The sequence below is a fragment of the Musca autumnalis genome, unplaced genomic scaffold (genome assembly GCF_047663935.1).
Source record: "Musca autumnalis isolate F117 unplaced genomic scaffold, ASM4766393v1 scaffold_4, whole genome shotgun sequence".
Classification (NCBI taxonomy): domain Eukaryota; kingdom Metazoa; phylum Arthropoda; class Insecta; order Diptera; family Muscidae; genus Musca; species Musca autumnalis.
The window spans coordinates 197,194,742-197,212,332 of record NW_027411977.1 but is presented as its reverse complement, the minus strand read 5'-3'; the positions used below and the strand labels follow the sequence as shown (position 1 = coordinate 197,212,332).

The following is a 17,591-nucleotide window of genomic DNA, read 5'->3' as shown; positions in this document are numbered from 1 at the left end:
TATCACAATAAAATTGGTGTTGCATAATCACACACACACCCACACATATATAGATACCTATACAATGAATATAATAAAGCCTTTTATTGAAAAATACCTACATAATGATATATGATTCCTGTATATATGTCTTTATTGAACTAACCAGATTCAATGGCGTAAAGTTGATAATGATAGACATTGTATATATGTATGTATGTGTATATAATTTGTTTATGTTTTACTAAAAACATATATATCTCATTATTTTTAATGACAACATACAATGTGAGCCAACATTACTTTAAAAGAAAAGAATCCCATAAATGTATTTTCAATATCATTAAAATTGACAATTTGCTTTATTGAAAAATGTCTATGGTAAACATACCAGAGAGAACACAATGAAAAACCACATTAATTTTATTCCACTACAAGGGTCAGAGGGAAGTAAGAGAGAGAGGGAGGTAGATGGGAGTGAAAGAAAGGTGAAATATTACACACTCAATATTCCATATATTTTGTAATAAAAAATAAATTAACATGACAACTGTTGCTTGTTATGGAAATGAAAAATTTAAATTTATTTAGAAAATGTAGCATACAATTAGGGAGCAGCTGGTGGACAAACCATGAACATATGTTAGATTTTTGACGTAAAAAATTTCTCTGAGATAAACAAAAAGAAAATGGGGTTTCCATCATGTATTATGTAGGGAGAAATATATGTCGATTTCCTTACAATTACTTCCACTCATTTCAAAACAATTAAAAAATATAAAAGCATACTTTTGGGAGTTTTGAGATAAACGTTTTTAGAAAAAAAAATAAATAAGACAAATATATTAAAAATAAAAATATATAAAAAATAATGTATAAAAATAAAAACTACTGAATAAAATTAATATTTTCTACGAATTTATTGCATACTTTTAGGTTCTTAGGTATGTTTATAAATCATACTTTTAGGCGTTCAGCAAATCAACTTGTTGTATTTCAGAATTATTTAAAATAAATCAATTTTATTTGATGCATAATTTTAGATTCTCAATGTGTATTGCTTCTAAAGCCTACTTTTAGGAGTCACATTATTCGAATTTCTTGTATTTCCCGAAATATATATTTTTTAAATTAAATTTAGTTTATTTATTTTTTTCCAAAATTAATTATTTTCGTTTTTCATTCTCTTTCTCATTTTCAGGGTGCTTCCTCTAGTCTGGTAGTTAAATTTGCTGATACTGAAAAAGAAAGGCAAATACGGCGTATGCAACAAATGGCCGGTCATATGAATCTGCTTAATCCATTTGTCTTTAATCAATTTGGTCCATATGGAGCTTATGCGCAGGTAAATATAAAAGAAAAAAAAAACAAAAAAACAACACCATAAAATAAAGAAAGGAACAACAGTTACAACTCTTTGTAAGGGTCAAGGCACATAAATACAGACTGAACTCATGTACAAATTATTACTCGCTGATAAAAAGGGTGTGCATGGATAATGAATGCAATAAAAGAATTTCGTGGAATTTTTTAAATAAAAAAAGAAGAATTCAAGTGGTTACACAAAAGTAACATAAGGTGGAATTTGGTCAAGGAAGTCACAAGGAAGAGAGGAAATTACAAAGTAACATAGGGAAAATGAAATGAAAATAAAAAATAGCCACAAAAATGTGAATTAAAAATAAGATGCAATAAGAAACAGTAATTGTTTCCCCCATATGCAAAGATTCTTAATTTTTTAAGTATATATTATTTTTTTAAAAATATATGAATATTAAAAAATATTTTTTTGAAATATTATTTTTGAGGTTTGTTCGGCTATAGGTCTCTTTTTAATAAAACAAAGTTATGTTTGTTTTATTTGTTTTTTATTTCCAATATTTCGGCCGTCTTTGACGGTCATCATCAGGGATCTTTTTTGAAATAAAGATAAACATAAACATTAATTATATAAATTAACAAACAAAAATACAAAAAACAATAGATATTTACATTTTTTGTATTATTCAACTAAAACACAACTTTCATCCTTTGTCACTGCTTATGTTGAACTGATGTTTCTTCTTTGGTTTTGATGTTTTTGGATGACGTTTCGATGTATTTGCGCACAGTGTTCCGTGTCCGACTTATAATTTATTCTTTTTTCTGTAGGAACATTTATTATGTGGAGCATTTCCAACATATACCGTCGTTTATAATTGTCCTCTTGACATAAGATTTTCACATCCTTAAAATTTGGAGTGTGACCTGTTTTGGAACAATGTGCTGCTAGAGCAGTTTTTTGTTCTATTGGTTTGTTGTTGGCCTTTTGGTCAGACTTATGGTCGCTGAGTCTGGTCTTTAGTTTTTGTTTTTGTTGTGCCAACATATGCCTTTTGGCATATGTTGGACTTGTCTCCATTACATTCTATTCTGTACACTAGGTTAGATTTATCATCATTTGGTATTTTGGATTTTGTATTGCTGAAAAATTTATTGTTTGTGTTGGTACTTTTAAGAGCTATTTGGTACTGGTTTTTATTATATAAATTGGATCTAGAGAAACGCTCTGAGAATCCATGCACATAGGTAGATCGTTTGTATATTTTTGTATCTCTTTCTATTTTGTTATGGGTTTGATTTTTTGCTTGTGTTATAAGTTGGTTTATTGTATGTTTTGGGAAATCATTCATTTGTAGAATTTTTCTAACCTTTTTCTCATTTTTGGCAATTTTTGAAATATATTATTGTTTTTTAGCATATCAATATTTAGAAAATAATTTATAAAATAGATAAACGTTTTTTATAAATAAATTAATAAATTAATACGAAAAAGTATTACTTTTTTAAATACCTTAATATTCAAAAAATAAATGAGGGTTCCAAATTATTTGTTAAGATATGTAAATATTTAATAATAATTAAAAAATATAAATATTCAAAAACAATTTTTTTAATTTTAAATAAGTATGAAAAATTATTTTTTAATTTTTTAAAAATAATATTTTTTAAATATCTTAATATTCACAAATATTTTTTAAATGCATGACCATTAAAAATATATATTTTTAATAATTGCGATTGTTAAAAAAACAATTTTTTTTTTGTTGAAAAATATTTTCTAAAAAATTCACAATTATTGGAAAATATTTTTTAAAGAAATAAACGATTATTGAAAAATATATTTTTAATATACGATAATATTATTTATTATTGAAAAAATATTTAAAAAAATCCACGTTTTGTGTTTGAAAATTTTATTCAAAAATATATTTTAAAAATTTTAATAATATTAAAACAACACTTTTAAATAAATGACTATTAAAAAGTACAACTTTTTCATTCAAATTATTATTATTCAAAAAAAATAAATAAATAAATAAATATAAATATAAAAATAAATGAGGGTTCAAAAATATGTATTATATTATGTAAATATTTTAAAATAATTTAAAAAATATAAATATTCAACAACAATGTTTTCTTTTCAATTTAAAAATATTCAAAACCATCGTTTTTTAAATTGAAAATTTGAAGTTTAAGAACTTAAAAATTATAATATACAAAAATTAAAAAAAAAAATATATATTTTTTTAAATATCTTCATATTCAGAGACATTTTTTAAAAATTCAGAATTATTGAAAAAATATTTTTTTTAAAAATTCACAATTATTGAAAAAATATCTTTAGAAATACACGATTATAGACAAAATATTTAAAAAACAACACAATTATTGAACAAATATTTGTTTTAAAAAATCCAAGATTATTGAAAAAATATGTTTTAAATAATGCAAGATTATTGAAAAATATTTTTTTAAAAATCCAACATTATTAAAAAATATTTTTTTTTAAAAATCCACGATTATTGATTTTTTTTAACTTAACAATTATTGAAAAAAATATTTTTTTAAAAAATCCACGATTATTGAATTTTTTTAACTTAACAATTATTGAAAAAATATTTTTTAAAAACCCCACGATTATTAAAAACAATATTTTTTTAAAAAATCCAAGATAATTGAAAAAATATTTTTTAAAAACTCCACGATTATTGTAAAAATATTTTATTAAAAAATATATATTAAAAATTTTAATAATATTAAAACAACACTTTTTAAATAATGGATATTAAAAAGTACTACTTTTTCATTCAAATTATTATTATTCAAAAAAATTAATTAATAAATGAGGGTTCAAAAATATTTATTTAATTATGTAAATATTTTAAAATAATTTAAAAAATATAAATATTCAACAACAATGTTTCCTTTTTAATTTAAATTTTTAAATTTATAAATTTAAAAATTATAATATTTAAAAAAATATTTTTTAAATATCTTAATATTCACAAATATTTTTAAAAAATTCATAATTATTGAAAAAATATTTTTAAGAAATACACGATTATAGAAATAATAATTAAAAATCCACGATTATTAAAAAAATATGTTTTACAGATATTTTTTTAAAAATCCTCGATTATTGAAAAAATATTTTTTAAAAAAATCCACGATTATTGAAAAAATATTTTTTAAAAAATCAACGGTTATTGAAAAAAATTATACAAATTGTTTAAAAAATACAGAATTATTGAAAAAACATATTTTTAAAAATTCACAATTATTGAAAAAATATTTTTAGGAAAAATAATTTAAAAAAATCTACGATTATTTAAAATTTTTTTTTAAAAAATCCACGATTATTGAAAAAATATTATTTAAACAATATTTTTTTAAATCTACGGTTATTGAAAAAAATTATAAAAATTGTATAAAAAATTCCACGATTATTAAAAAAATATGTTTTACAGAATCAAAGATTATTGACAAATATTTTTTTAAAAATCCTCGATTATTGAAAAAATATTTTTTAAAAAATCCACGGTTATTGAAAAAAATTATACAAATTGTTTAAAAAATACAGAATTATTGAAAAAACATATTTTTAAAAATTCACAATTATTGAAAAAATATTTTTAGGAAAAATAATTTAAAAAATCTACGATTATTTAAAAATTTTTTTTAAAAAATCCACGATTATTGAAAAAATATTATTTAAACAATATTTTTTTAAATCTACGGTTATTAAAAAAATTTTTAAAAATTGTATAAAAAATTCAGAATTATTTGAAAAAATATTTTTAAAAAATTCACAATTATTGAAAAAAGTTTTTTTTACTAAATTCACAAATATAAAAAAACATTTTTCAAAAATTTCACAATTATTGAAAAAATATTTTTAAAAAATAAACGATTATAGAAAAATATTTACAAAAAAGTCTACGTTTATTGAAAAAAATATTTTTTAAAAAAGTTCAAAAAAAATATTAGTTAAACAATACATGATTATTTAAAAAATATTATTTTAAAAATCCAAGATTATTGAAAAAATTTGTTTTAAAAATTCCAAGATTATTTGAAGAAATATGTTTTAAAAAATCCACGATAATTGAAAAAATATTTTTAAAAAATCCACATTTGTTGGAAATTTTGCTTTAAAGAAAATCCCCGATTGTTGAAAAAAAATTTAAAATTTTCTTGATTATTAAAAAGAATTCTTTAAAAATTATTATTATTATTATTATTATTATTATTATTATTATTGTTGTTATTATTATTATTATTATTATTATTATTATTATTATTATTATTATTATTATTATTATTATTATTATTATTATTATTATTATTATTATTATTATTATTATTATTATTATTATTATTATTATTATTATTATTATTATTATTATTATTATTATTATTATTATTATTATTATTATTATTATTATTATTATTATTACTATTATTATTGAAAAAATAATAATTGAAAAAATATTTTTTGACAAATCCACAACTATTGAAAAAAATGTTATTTAAAAAATCCACGATTATTGGAAAAAATATAAAAAAGGAAATAGTTCTTAACATCCTTCAAAAGTTACACCAAAAATATGCAAATCTCACCTACACCCCTTAAAGTATGCACAATTTTCTCATTATTCTTAAAACTGGTTTTATTTCATTTGTACCAGTTGGAGATGATTTTTGCATTCAACCTTTCATTAAATTTATTCATAGTCAGTAGTTCAAGATGCATCACCGAATGATGCGTCTTCCGAAATCCGCCATGCTTGGTCAGACCACAATATTACGACAAGTGTCATAAATTTTGCAAATGGCAACGTAATTTTTAATTGCTTCCACCTCAGAATCCTCGGAAGCAGGCATCACAAGATGAATATTATTGTGGTCTTCTTTTTCAATTTGTTTTTCTCACCCGAAAATAAATGAAAAAGGACACAACCTACGAAATAAAAAAAACTGTAATTATGTTCCTTGACTTGCATGGTGACTTTCCTTAATTTATTTTTGTATTGCCTTGCAATATGTATGCAATATTATATAATATAATAAGGCTTATAACCCCCTCAATATTGCCACAATATTAATTTTCTGTTTTTGTTTTCTTTTCATTCATTCCCTTTTAGCAACAACAAGCTGCATTAATGGCTGCCGCTGCCACAGCCCCTGGTTCATATATAAATCCCATGACTGCTTTGGCCACTCAAATACCTCCGGGCATTAATGGTGCTGGCCAGCCTTCATTACCCTCACCGACCATGCCCAATTTCCAGATGGGCGCACAAACGCCTAATGGCCAACCGGGTAGTGCTGCTGCAGCTGCGGCTGCTGCTGCCGCCGCTGATGGTGTGTTTACAAATGGTATGCCACCACAGACACCATATCCAGGACGTAAGTATTAGCCAAAAATTATGTTTATAAAATATTTTATTAAAAAAACAATATTTTAATACAGCTCCTAAAAAACGGCAACAAATTGTAAGAATGTTGTGACATGTTGCCCAGTAAATGTTTTATTTTTATAGCCTACTTTTGGTTGCTATAAAAATTAAAAAGTTGTATTTGTAATATGCACAAAGGAGCTCTATTAAAATTAATTTTAAAAAATTTATCAATATATAAAATTTCTTTACAGACATCTTGTTTTCTCAATAATATTTAATATTACAACTTTTCATTAATAGAATTGTACCTTTCAGCACCTTTACACTTAACCATACCACCCCAAGGCCTGCAAAATGGCGAAGCAGCAGCACTACAGCATGCCTTTGCCACTGGCATGCCACCATTCCCTGGAGTTGGTAAGTTTCGAATTAGGATCGATTTTTCTAGAACTTCTTATACTGCAACAAAATTCTGGCCATGATTAGGATACGTTTTTTTCTTAGGTTATTTTGAAATTTTTAAGTTGGTTTCCATATGCAAAATAGAGAAAAAAATACCAAACAATGATCCTTGAGTTTTCTGTTCATAATATTTTCCATTCATGTCATTCATGTAGAAAAATAAAAATATTAATTTATATAAATACATTTCTGAGTTGAAAAAAAAAATAATTTAGTTTCTTTATTAATTACTGTTCCTATTTTTTTCATATTAATACTTGATGTTGTTAAAAGTTATTTTCTTTTTTAACTATCACTCATGGTATTTGTATTTGACGTTAATACATTAATTGTTTTTAAAACAAAACAACAGAAAAACAAAATCGTATTCAATGTTATTAATTTTTACAAAACAATAATAAAATATTGGCAAAAGAATAAACAAAAATTGAAAACTAAATTCCACCCCCATATTAACCATGGGTTTTTCCAATATTCAAATAAAATATTATTGTTTTGTATTACAACAAAAGAAAATTTATGTTTTGTTTTTTCAATTATTTGTTCTATATATTTTTTTACAATAATAAAAAATATTATTATTATAATTGTTGTGTCATGCCATAAATATTAATTGTTAGTATATTAAAAACAAAATCATAAACAAATTAAACATCAACACACAAAAAACTGCAAACTATTACAACAAAATGTGAAGTGAATTGAGTAAAAAATTTATTAAAATAGATAAATAATCACACAATAAAATCTAATTTATGAATAAACAATAAATATTATAATCACTTAGAGCAAATAAATAAAATTTAATGGGGTTTTAAGTAGGTAAAACAAATAAAAGTTGAATAAGCAGTTTTTAAGGGATTGTTTCATTAAAGTTTTAAATAATTAGGATCGTAAAATTTTTTTACTAAAATTTTTAGTACAATTTATGGCAAGAGATTGGACCTGAACTCACGTGTAATTCAAACTTCTCAACCTATTAATATTTTATAAGTCTATTTCAACTTAATTTGCCCTCAGACTTTGTCAATTATCCACATAAACGTCCTACCAATGTAGAAACGACCATAAATAAAATAATCGTTAACGACTTCGAGCGACATCTACTGGTGAATAGAGGATTCTAAAAATGAAAATTAGCGCAGACATTCATCAAACACAAATTGGTGTTGTTGCTATGCGACGGCAGAGGGGGCTAAAAAGAGCGATGTCAGTATCTTAACAGCCTTTTTCTGTATGTCGAAACGAAAATGTATGCGAAAGAAACACGCCCAAACTTTAATTTTTCGAATTATTTTTGCCTCTGCTTTGGCTTTAAAACAAAAAAACAAATTTGAAAAACACACAAAAGTTTGGGCGTGTTTCATTCGCTCAGATTTTCGTTTCGACATGCTGTTAAGCTACTGACATCGTTCGTTTTAGTCCCCCTCTAACGTCGCATAGCAACAACACCAATTTGTGTTTGATGAATGTCTGCGCTAATTTTTATTTTAGAATCGTATATTCACCAGTAGATGTCGCTCCAAGTCGTTAACGACTATTTTATTTATGGTCGTTTCTACATTAGTAGGGCGCTTATGTGGATAATTGACAACTTAATTACAATTCCTGGTAAACAGAAGATTTTAAATGGTTATTTTATACTTACTCTGTGCAACATGTTCAAGGTAATTTTGTGCAAACATCTTCTAATGCGGTTTTTATGAAAGTACTGACCTAATAGACCAAAACTCTCTTTGGGTTTTGTTTTGTTAGATCGGGTTCGTATTTTACGGCCCTATCTTAACATGGTTAAATATTGACTTTTTAATACAAATCGGTCTATATCTTTGAAACCAATACGAATCTGTCCATGACATCCGCAGCAAACTTGTAGATAAGAACAAAAACAAGTATTTGGAAAAATAATGAACACGAATAACCTCATGTATAGCCTCAAATTTTTTAATATATCTAAAACGTTCATAATTTATATACATTTCTGAAAAGCGGTTAAATTTTTCTTAATATTGTCCTTGCGAAAAATATTCACTGGAATGTAATACACAACTCTTCAGAACATACCATTGTTGCATATTATTCAACGAGAATTTGATAAATATATCAACAAAACATTGAAATTTCAAATATTAGAATAAACAGTCTGTGTGAACGTTGTTTGAAATATGTTTTGTAGAAAGTACGATATGAAATACGGCCTAAACAACATGAAATAAGTGTTTTACAGATGCACATTATGTGGAAAATTTTTGCGAAAAGTTATTTGGTTCAACTCTCAATAGTTTGGCTGTAACTGACCATAATTCCAGAAATTATGTAAACTTTCATATATTTTATCATTTTTGATGCGCTAGGTGCGGTTTTTCCTAGTTCGTCTATTTGACACTTAAGTTCTACTACTTTAGAACCACAATATTGCGGAAGACCGCAAAGCAAAATTCTTATTACTTTTGGAAATAAAGCCCGGATCAATAGAAAAAATGGTCGTTTTAGCCCGATATAGAAGAGGCCATAAAATCCAAACCCGATCTAAAGACCGCAAAGCAAAATTCGTATTACTTTTGGAAATAAAGCCCGGATCAATAGAAAAAAATGGTCGTTTTAGCCCGATATAGATGAGGCCATAAAATCCAAACCCGATCTAAAAACACGAAACCCAACTAGGAGTTTTGTAGTCCCAATATGTACTTTCAGAAATTTCCCACTGGAAGTTGTTTGCATTTTCAGAGTTGCATAGTGTTATCGAATATTGTCTGTCAGTTTGCGATCAAAATGAAATCGTCGATTACACCATTAGGATTTCGGTTTCGACAAGTCAACTGTACACGGTATCTTCACTCTACGCCAAATTGAGGCAATGAAAGTTAAGCAGGTTCGGTAATAGTACCGATTTCTCGACGATCGTGTTGTACATTCCTATAATATAGTTGTGTAAGTTTGTCATCTCTACATAATTCATACGACTATGCAAGATAGCCTTGAACAGTACCAGCATTGCAATTTGTAACTATGGTTTCGTTACCGCCAAAAATCAGTAAATATTAAAACCCTAAATTATGAATTGTAAATTTAAATATACGCGTATGTTAGCAGCACTGTTACTATCGTTTAGTCCCTGCGAAAGTTTGGTTTGGTAATAATATGGTTATTTAAATGTTTTCACTTACCGATGATTATCGGTAATTATACCCTACACCACTATGTGGAGAGGGTATTATAAGTTGGTTTTGGCCAAAAAGTTTGTAACGCATCGAAATAATGGTCGTAGACCCATACTTATATATATCAAAATGAATGTCTCGACGAGCTGAGTCGATCTGGCTATGTGTGTCCGTCCGTCAGTCCGTCCGTCCGTCCGTCTGTCCGTTTGTCCATCTAAACCTTGTAATCACGCTACAGGTCGCAATTTTGATCGGATCGTCACGAAATTTTGCATGTTGATAGGGGTCCCGGAGGGGAAGAAGCCTATTGATTTTGGTGATGGTCGGATAATATTTAGGGGTCGGAAAGGGCAAAAAACTTAGGTGGATAAAAAGACAACGTTTTTTTCAAAATCCAATATCTCAGCTTCTATATGGGGTATACCAAAAGCAAGACCTGACAATGAAAGCAGAAAATATCACCTTTCTAAGGATGTAAAGTAGGTGCTCGTAGGTGATCAACCAACGAAGATATCGCAATAGTAGCAAATAAAACCCCAATTTTAATTTTTGCGATTTTAATTATATTGACAAATATCACAGCTTTGGTTGAAAATTTGCCAAAAGCAAAGCCTGACTATGAAAGTAGAAGATCCCGTCTTTACAATGATGCAAACTAGGTCGGCGTAGGTAACCAAACAACGGAGATATCGCAATGGTCGGTAATACATCCCATTTTTCTATTTTTTTGCAAATCACGCTACAGGTCGCAATATTGATCGGATCGTCACGAAAATTTCAGGGTTAATGGGGGTCTCACAGATGAAAAAGCATATTGATTTTGGTGATGGTCGGATAATATTTAGGGGTCGGAATGGGCAAACACTTATTTGGAGAAAAGTCAACATTTTATTTCAAAGCCAATATCTCTGTTTCTTTAAGAGGTATATCAAAAGCAAAACCTGAAAAGGAAAGTAAAAAATATCACCTTTACAACGGTGTAAATTAGGTTGTCATAGGTGGTCAAATAGCAGAGATATGGCAATAGTCGATAATGCATCCCATTTCCGATTTTTTTGTAATCAAGCCACAGGTCGCAATTTTGATCGGATCGTCACGAAAGTTTAGGGGTTAATGGGGGTCCCACAGAGGAAGAAGCCTACTGATTTTAATGATGGTCGGATAATATTCAAGGGTCGGAATGGGCAAAAACTTATTTGGAGAAAAGGTCTACGTTTTATTTCAAAGCCAATATCTCTGTTTATTTAAGAGGTATATCAAAAGCAAGAAAAGTAGAAAATAGCATCTTTACAACGATGTAAAGTAGGTTGTCGTAGCTGCTCAAACAACAGAGGTATCGCAATAGTTGGTAATGCATCCCATTTTCCGATTTGTTTGTAATCACGCTACAGGTCGCAATTTTAATCGAATTGTCACGAATTTTTTGGGAGTTAATGCGGGTCCCACATAGGAAGAAGCCTATTGATTTTGGTGATAGCCGGATGATATTTAGGGGTCGGAATGGGGAAAAACTCATTTGGAGACAAATTCAAAGTTTTATTCTTTGTGAATATATTGGCTTCTAGTAGAGGTATTCCAACGACAAGGTCTGTCAATGGAAGAAGAAAATATTACCTTTACATTGGTGTAAAGCAGGTTGGCGAAGGTGGTCAAACAAGGGAGATACCACAATAGTCGGTAATGCATCCAATTCTACAGGTCGTAATTTTGATCGGATGGTCACGAAATTTTGGTTGCTTATGGGGGTCCCAGAGACAAAGAGGCATATTATTTTTGGTGGTAGTCGGTTTATATTCCCTAAAAGAAATGTTTACCAGTGAAAAGCTTATGCACGGGGGTAGTGGTGTAGGGTATCACATGTTCGGCCCCGTCCCGACTATAGCCTATGCTCACTTGTTATATCGTTAACTAGGTACAGATTCGCACCGCTAGGAAATAACCTCCTCGAGATTTTATGTTATCTATCGCATGACCTCTCGCTAAAAAGATCAGAAACGATGCAAATCTATACACATTTTTCTTGGCACCCATGATGACACAAGGGAAGACCACTCTAATAAATACCGGTGTTTCACATCTCCAAGTCCACAAGGGTAAAACAGCGGAGTTTCACATAGTTGGAATGTTGAAAAAATGTAATGTCAACGTGCCGGTCTTCCGCGTTCTCTCTCAGTTCATAATACCAATTACTTTTATATCTTCTTCCACTTGGTATATCGAAAACTTTATTAATTGAAATGTTCAATATGATCTATGCAGCGCAGCTTCCATGGAAATTCCTATTGTTTTGTTCTCATTTACCACCTATTTAAAGCCATTCGTTTCCGATTCTTGAAACTCAGCTGTTACATTAGCTTCTACATTCCTTCCCGTCATCTTTTTCATGAGCAAATAAAAAAAATAATTCTGTAATTCTCCGAGGTCAAACCAATTTTTATCTCAAACATCGAATCATTTCTTATCAGATTTTCATTTCTTTCCAATTTTAAAATTATTTCCTGTACACGAATAATGTTTACTCTTGTACACGACTTCTTTAATTTAAGCCGTTTCATTGTTATACTTGAAACCCAGCTTGTACATTGCTTTTCGTTATCTTTTCCATAAGTATATTAAATATGAATATCTTGTCGTATCTTATCCTCATCGGTCTTATGCAGTTCAGTCAGAAACCAATCAATCGGTTTATAGCGGTGTTTATGTCTTCTTTAGTGGGTTTGTGGATTTTCTTTAGTTCGGTCATTTGGACCAGATCTAATTTGGACAAGTTTTTCGTAGGTTCCCACCTTTTCATTATTTACCGACGACTTCAAAAAATTTCTTATAGGAGTGTCAAAGGCGGCGATTACGCCTATTAAAAGATCTATCTTCTTGAGTTCAAGGTTTATTTTGTACAGAATCTGTAGTGGAATTCTGTAACCCATTTTTTGAGTTACCGACAAAATCGGCAAAATTAAAACGGAAAATTATGAGTGAAAAGTATCAATAAAAGTTGACAACACTGTTGCTATCGATGGGACTTAACGACGACTTTATTTTGGTTGTTAACTTACCGAAATTTTTTTAAGCATTTGAATTTTACCGATTTTTGTCGGTAACTCGAAAAATGTGTTACAGAATTCCACTACTGGCGCATTGTGAAGACTTTATCGATGGCGAATGGTAGAGTATGATCAGTTCATGTTGTCTAAGCAAGTAAAATACCATTCATAATATTTATCATCATATACTCATCGGTATTATACAGTTCAGCCTGTGCCCCATCAATCAGGGTATGTCTCTTTGTACTTTTTCTTCTTCAGTGCGTTTGGGGCATTCCTTTGATTTATTATTGATCACAACTTATTCGTGCAGATTTGCAGCACTTTTTACCGATCAGTTTACAGATTTTTGACAATGTCACTAATAAAATTTTGTTCATTCATTCCTATTCTGTAACGCTCTGTCTCTTCTCACTGTCTTCATTATCGATTTTTTATTGAATTGGCGATTGTTCTCCCTGCTTAGTAGAGTTCGGGCGTTCTTAGACCGAGTTCCCCACCACAGAAATTTCATGATATTACTCTACCATGGAACTCTATCTAGGGACGCATAACTTCATGATTTTTATTACTATGAAACCGCTCTAGTATGGACTGGTACTTAGATGGTTCAGTTCAAGAAACTGCCTATGCAGTGCGGACTCTATGACAACGTAACATTCTTAATCGTAACGTTGTGACCGACTTCTCTTCTGTGGCCGAGTTTTTAGCTTCCCATTCGAAAATTTTATCATGGACTTAAAAACATTAAATAATTAAAAGACACCTTAAGCTAAAAGCCAATCTATATATGCCTATACTTTTGTTTGTTTAATCTTCAAGACGCCATCTTACTTTTCCCGTTGCAACATATTGCGGTTTTTGTCTTTGATAATTTTTATGTCACTACCTTCGCATAGAGGGCAACCTTGATCAACCATATAATAATATTTTTCTTTACAAAGACATAGAACTGTAAAGATTGGACATAGTGCATAATGAAGTTTAATTTTACTATTAAATCATAGAGGGTGTTTGTGTATAACAGACAACTAAAAGAACACGACGGCAACAAAAACAAGTATAACATAATTTTATGTCACCATATTGGAACATAATATTATGTTAGACCTCCAGCGCCATCTGCCGATGTATAATAGCAATGTAAATGTCCCATCTTGTTATATTTTATGTCTTTGTTCTTTATTGATGTGGCCTCCCGGGTGCGTTGAGGAATATAGAGGAAGAGAAGTCATAAGAAAAATGCAAGAATCTATAATTTTTAAAAATTTTTAATACTTTTTCTTTATAAAATTTAAGAAGTCTTACAAGATTGTGTGTACGCTAACACACACACACGTGTGTTTCCTCTCTGCCGAGCAATTTTGTTATAGATTATTTTCCTGTGATTTCTAAGCATAAATACAACCTTCTGGGCAATATATTCTCAATTCCGGTGCACGTATTGCCAGGAGCCTGATGTTGTAAAATTCCATAATTAAATTTATTTTGTACTCAATTCCATTGCAGTTTTTTGTGAGTGATGTGTGTTTTTCGCTGTTTAAAATTGTTATTTTCGTTTTTGATTTCTGTCTTAATTTCGTTTTTGGCGTAATTTGTTGTTTACTTATATTTAAACAAAATTAATATGTTATTGTTTTTATATGCGTATTCAATATTTCTATGAAATGTATTAATATAACTGGTTATTATTAAAAATACTGAAAAATATATAAATACACAGGGGAAATCTTTTGCACTAAGTATAAATTTTCCTTTTCGAGAAATTTTCAAAATTTAAGTTTATCTTGATTAAAATAAATTTCAATTGTGAAATTGCCGATTTCTGGTTTTGGTAAAAATTAAAAAATATAAATATAATTAAAATAACATAATAAAAGCCTTGGGCTGGAATAATGTTCTATGACAATTTAAAATATTATAAAAACTAACATTATAAAGAAAATATTTTTAATTTGAAATTTATTTGCTTTATAAAATATTACATTTTCATAGTAACAGAATTGAACTTACAACAGTGTAATATTGTTAATTTTTTAAGACATATCTCGTTACTAAAACTCTCTTAACGAGCTGTGTGAAATCTTTGACAATCATTGTCTTCATAAATTTCTAACAGTTTTCCCCTGTATATTTATAAAACTTTTAACCTCCAAAAAAATACTACAAGTAAATTTACTTGTTTTATTTTTATTCATTTTTTTATACTTTTAACATAACCACATATAAATATTTTTATATATAAAAATCTATAAATTATTATTAAATATTATTATTACTATTTAATTGTTGTGTTGTCTTTTAAATGTTTCGATTTTTGTGTAAAACCAAACAAAATTATTTATAATGCAGCCTTCCCCGCCGTTTATGGACATATTCCACAAGCTTTACCACCACCAATTGCGGCGGTTGCACCCGCTCCACGTGAAGGTAAGAATATATTTTCATTAAAAACAAAATGTAATGTATTTTCTTTATACATATCTTTTGATTGTTAATTTTCATAATTTTTATTTTAAAAATATCAGTTTTATTTGCAACAAGTAGTAGAATTTAAAAAAAAGATTTTTTTTTATATTTACTCTTTAAAGTTTAATTTTAAAACCAAGAAAGAGGTTCGGAATTTAATAAATGTAATCAAAATAATTGTGATTATACATTTTATATCGAATGAAGACGACTATTGCATACTCTTGGGATCAAATACCGCACAAATATCACCAATAAACTATAGTTTATTTGTGATATTATTAACAAAATGTATATCAAGCGTAAAATATGAAAGTCTTACGATCATTTAGCAGGTGGTTTGAAGCATTCCTTTCAATTCAGTCTTGTGTTTCTCTCAAGAATCAGTAAAATCAGTGGAAAATGCTACCAACCATATATAAAAGTCGATCGATTTTGTCAATTCAATCGAAAATGTGTTTTTTTCGCCATCTTTATTTCTTCTCTAAAACTATTACCGGCCGACAACTTAAAAAATAAAAATTCGAGACCATATTTTTAAATGGAATATTGGTGTATGAATTACAACCAAATATTAAATATTTTATTTACAGCTGGTGTGATACCACTACCTGGGTAATTGTGCCATGAGCCATACATATTGCAAGATTATTGCCTCCATCTTGTACATGTCGACAATTCGTTGATGATAAGTGACTCCCTGACTTCTCATAATGGCATATAAGAAAGTAAACATTTCGAAATTTTACATAGGGTTGTTTTATGCCAAAAAAAATAACGTTATTCTGCCTTCAATTTATGCATCTGTCTGTTATACTCCGTTTGCACTTAACCGAATTAACCCAGTGGGTTTGGGTTTCGAATGTCAATTCCATAGCGCAAAGGTCAAATAAATCCTCATAAAGAAGACTAACATGGCAAAATTCTCTAGTGCCAACGACTTTTATGCACAAACGTCCCCTATGATTTAATAGTGAAATTAAACGGTCTAATGCATACTTGCTACTATACATCGGCAGATGGTGCTGGGTGTCTAACATAATGTTATGTTACAATATTGTAACACGAAATTAAGTTATAGTTAATATAGCTCACATTTGTGTACGTTTCTGTTGTAGTCTGTTAAGCCAGCAAAATGTTCGATGCCAAAGATGTCATTCAATCATGGGTGAAAGTGATCTGGCATGTCATCTTTTTAGCATCTTCATCGATGAATTTTATAAGAGCGTGGACCCCAAAAGATGCTATTCATTTTTGGATCCAAAGCATGTCATTTACCCCAATGCTTTTATATGTCATTTTAACCAATGCTTTGGTATGTCATTTTCACCAACCCTTTGCAATGACATTATGATTACGACGAGAGTTTTCACAACGATGGCTGTGATTTCGAGTATCCGACAACATCAAGCCTATTCTAAATAATAATCTTATATATTTAGAAAATTTGTAAAAATAAAAACGCAAAATGTATCTCTATTGGATTGATGGAATGGGTTGAAATGCTGATGAAAAGATCGGATCTTTCACGGCTTCCTTTGCATGGGTTCAAATGCTGATGAAAAGATCGGATCTTTCACTACATCCTTAGCATGGGTTCAAATGCTAATGAAAAGATCGGATCTTTCACGACTTCCTGTGAACCAATACAAAAGATGCCATGAAATCACGTCATCGCAAAGAACCCCTTCCTTCAAATTTTGCTGGGTTGTCGGTTATACACAGACGCCATCTATGGTTTAATAGTGAAA

At 28.5% G+C, this 17,591-nt stretch overlaps 1 protein-coding gene across 9 annotated transcripts in view; it reads left to right on the top strand.

Annotated features, from left to right (window-relative positions):
- The window catches only part of bru3 (CUGBP Elav-like family member bruno 3), a 1,231,558-nt gene that overhangs the window by 1,201,670 nt on the left and 12,297 nt on the right, over positions 1-17,591 (top strand). For 4 of the 9 annotated variants that reach the window (XM_073980080.1, XM_073980078.1, XM_073980084.1 and 1 more), the window contains 4 exons: positions 1,181-1,324; positions 6,450-6,714; positions 7,008-7,124; positions 15,724-15,801. In XM_073980080.1, coding sequence (XP_073836181.1) covers positions 1,181-1,324; positions 6,450-6,714; positions 7,008-7,124; positions 15,724-15,801 — 604 coding nt within the window. The remainder of the gene's footprint in view (positions 1-1,180; positions 1,325-6,449; positions 6,715-7,007; positions 7,125-15,723; positions 15,802-17,591) is intronic. The other 5 variants (XM_073980081.1, XM_073980079.1, XM_073980086.1 and 2 more) reach the window with 3 other exon arrangements.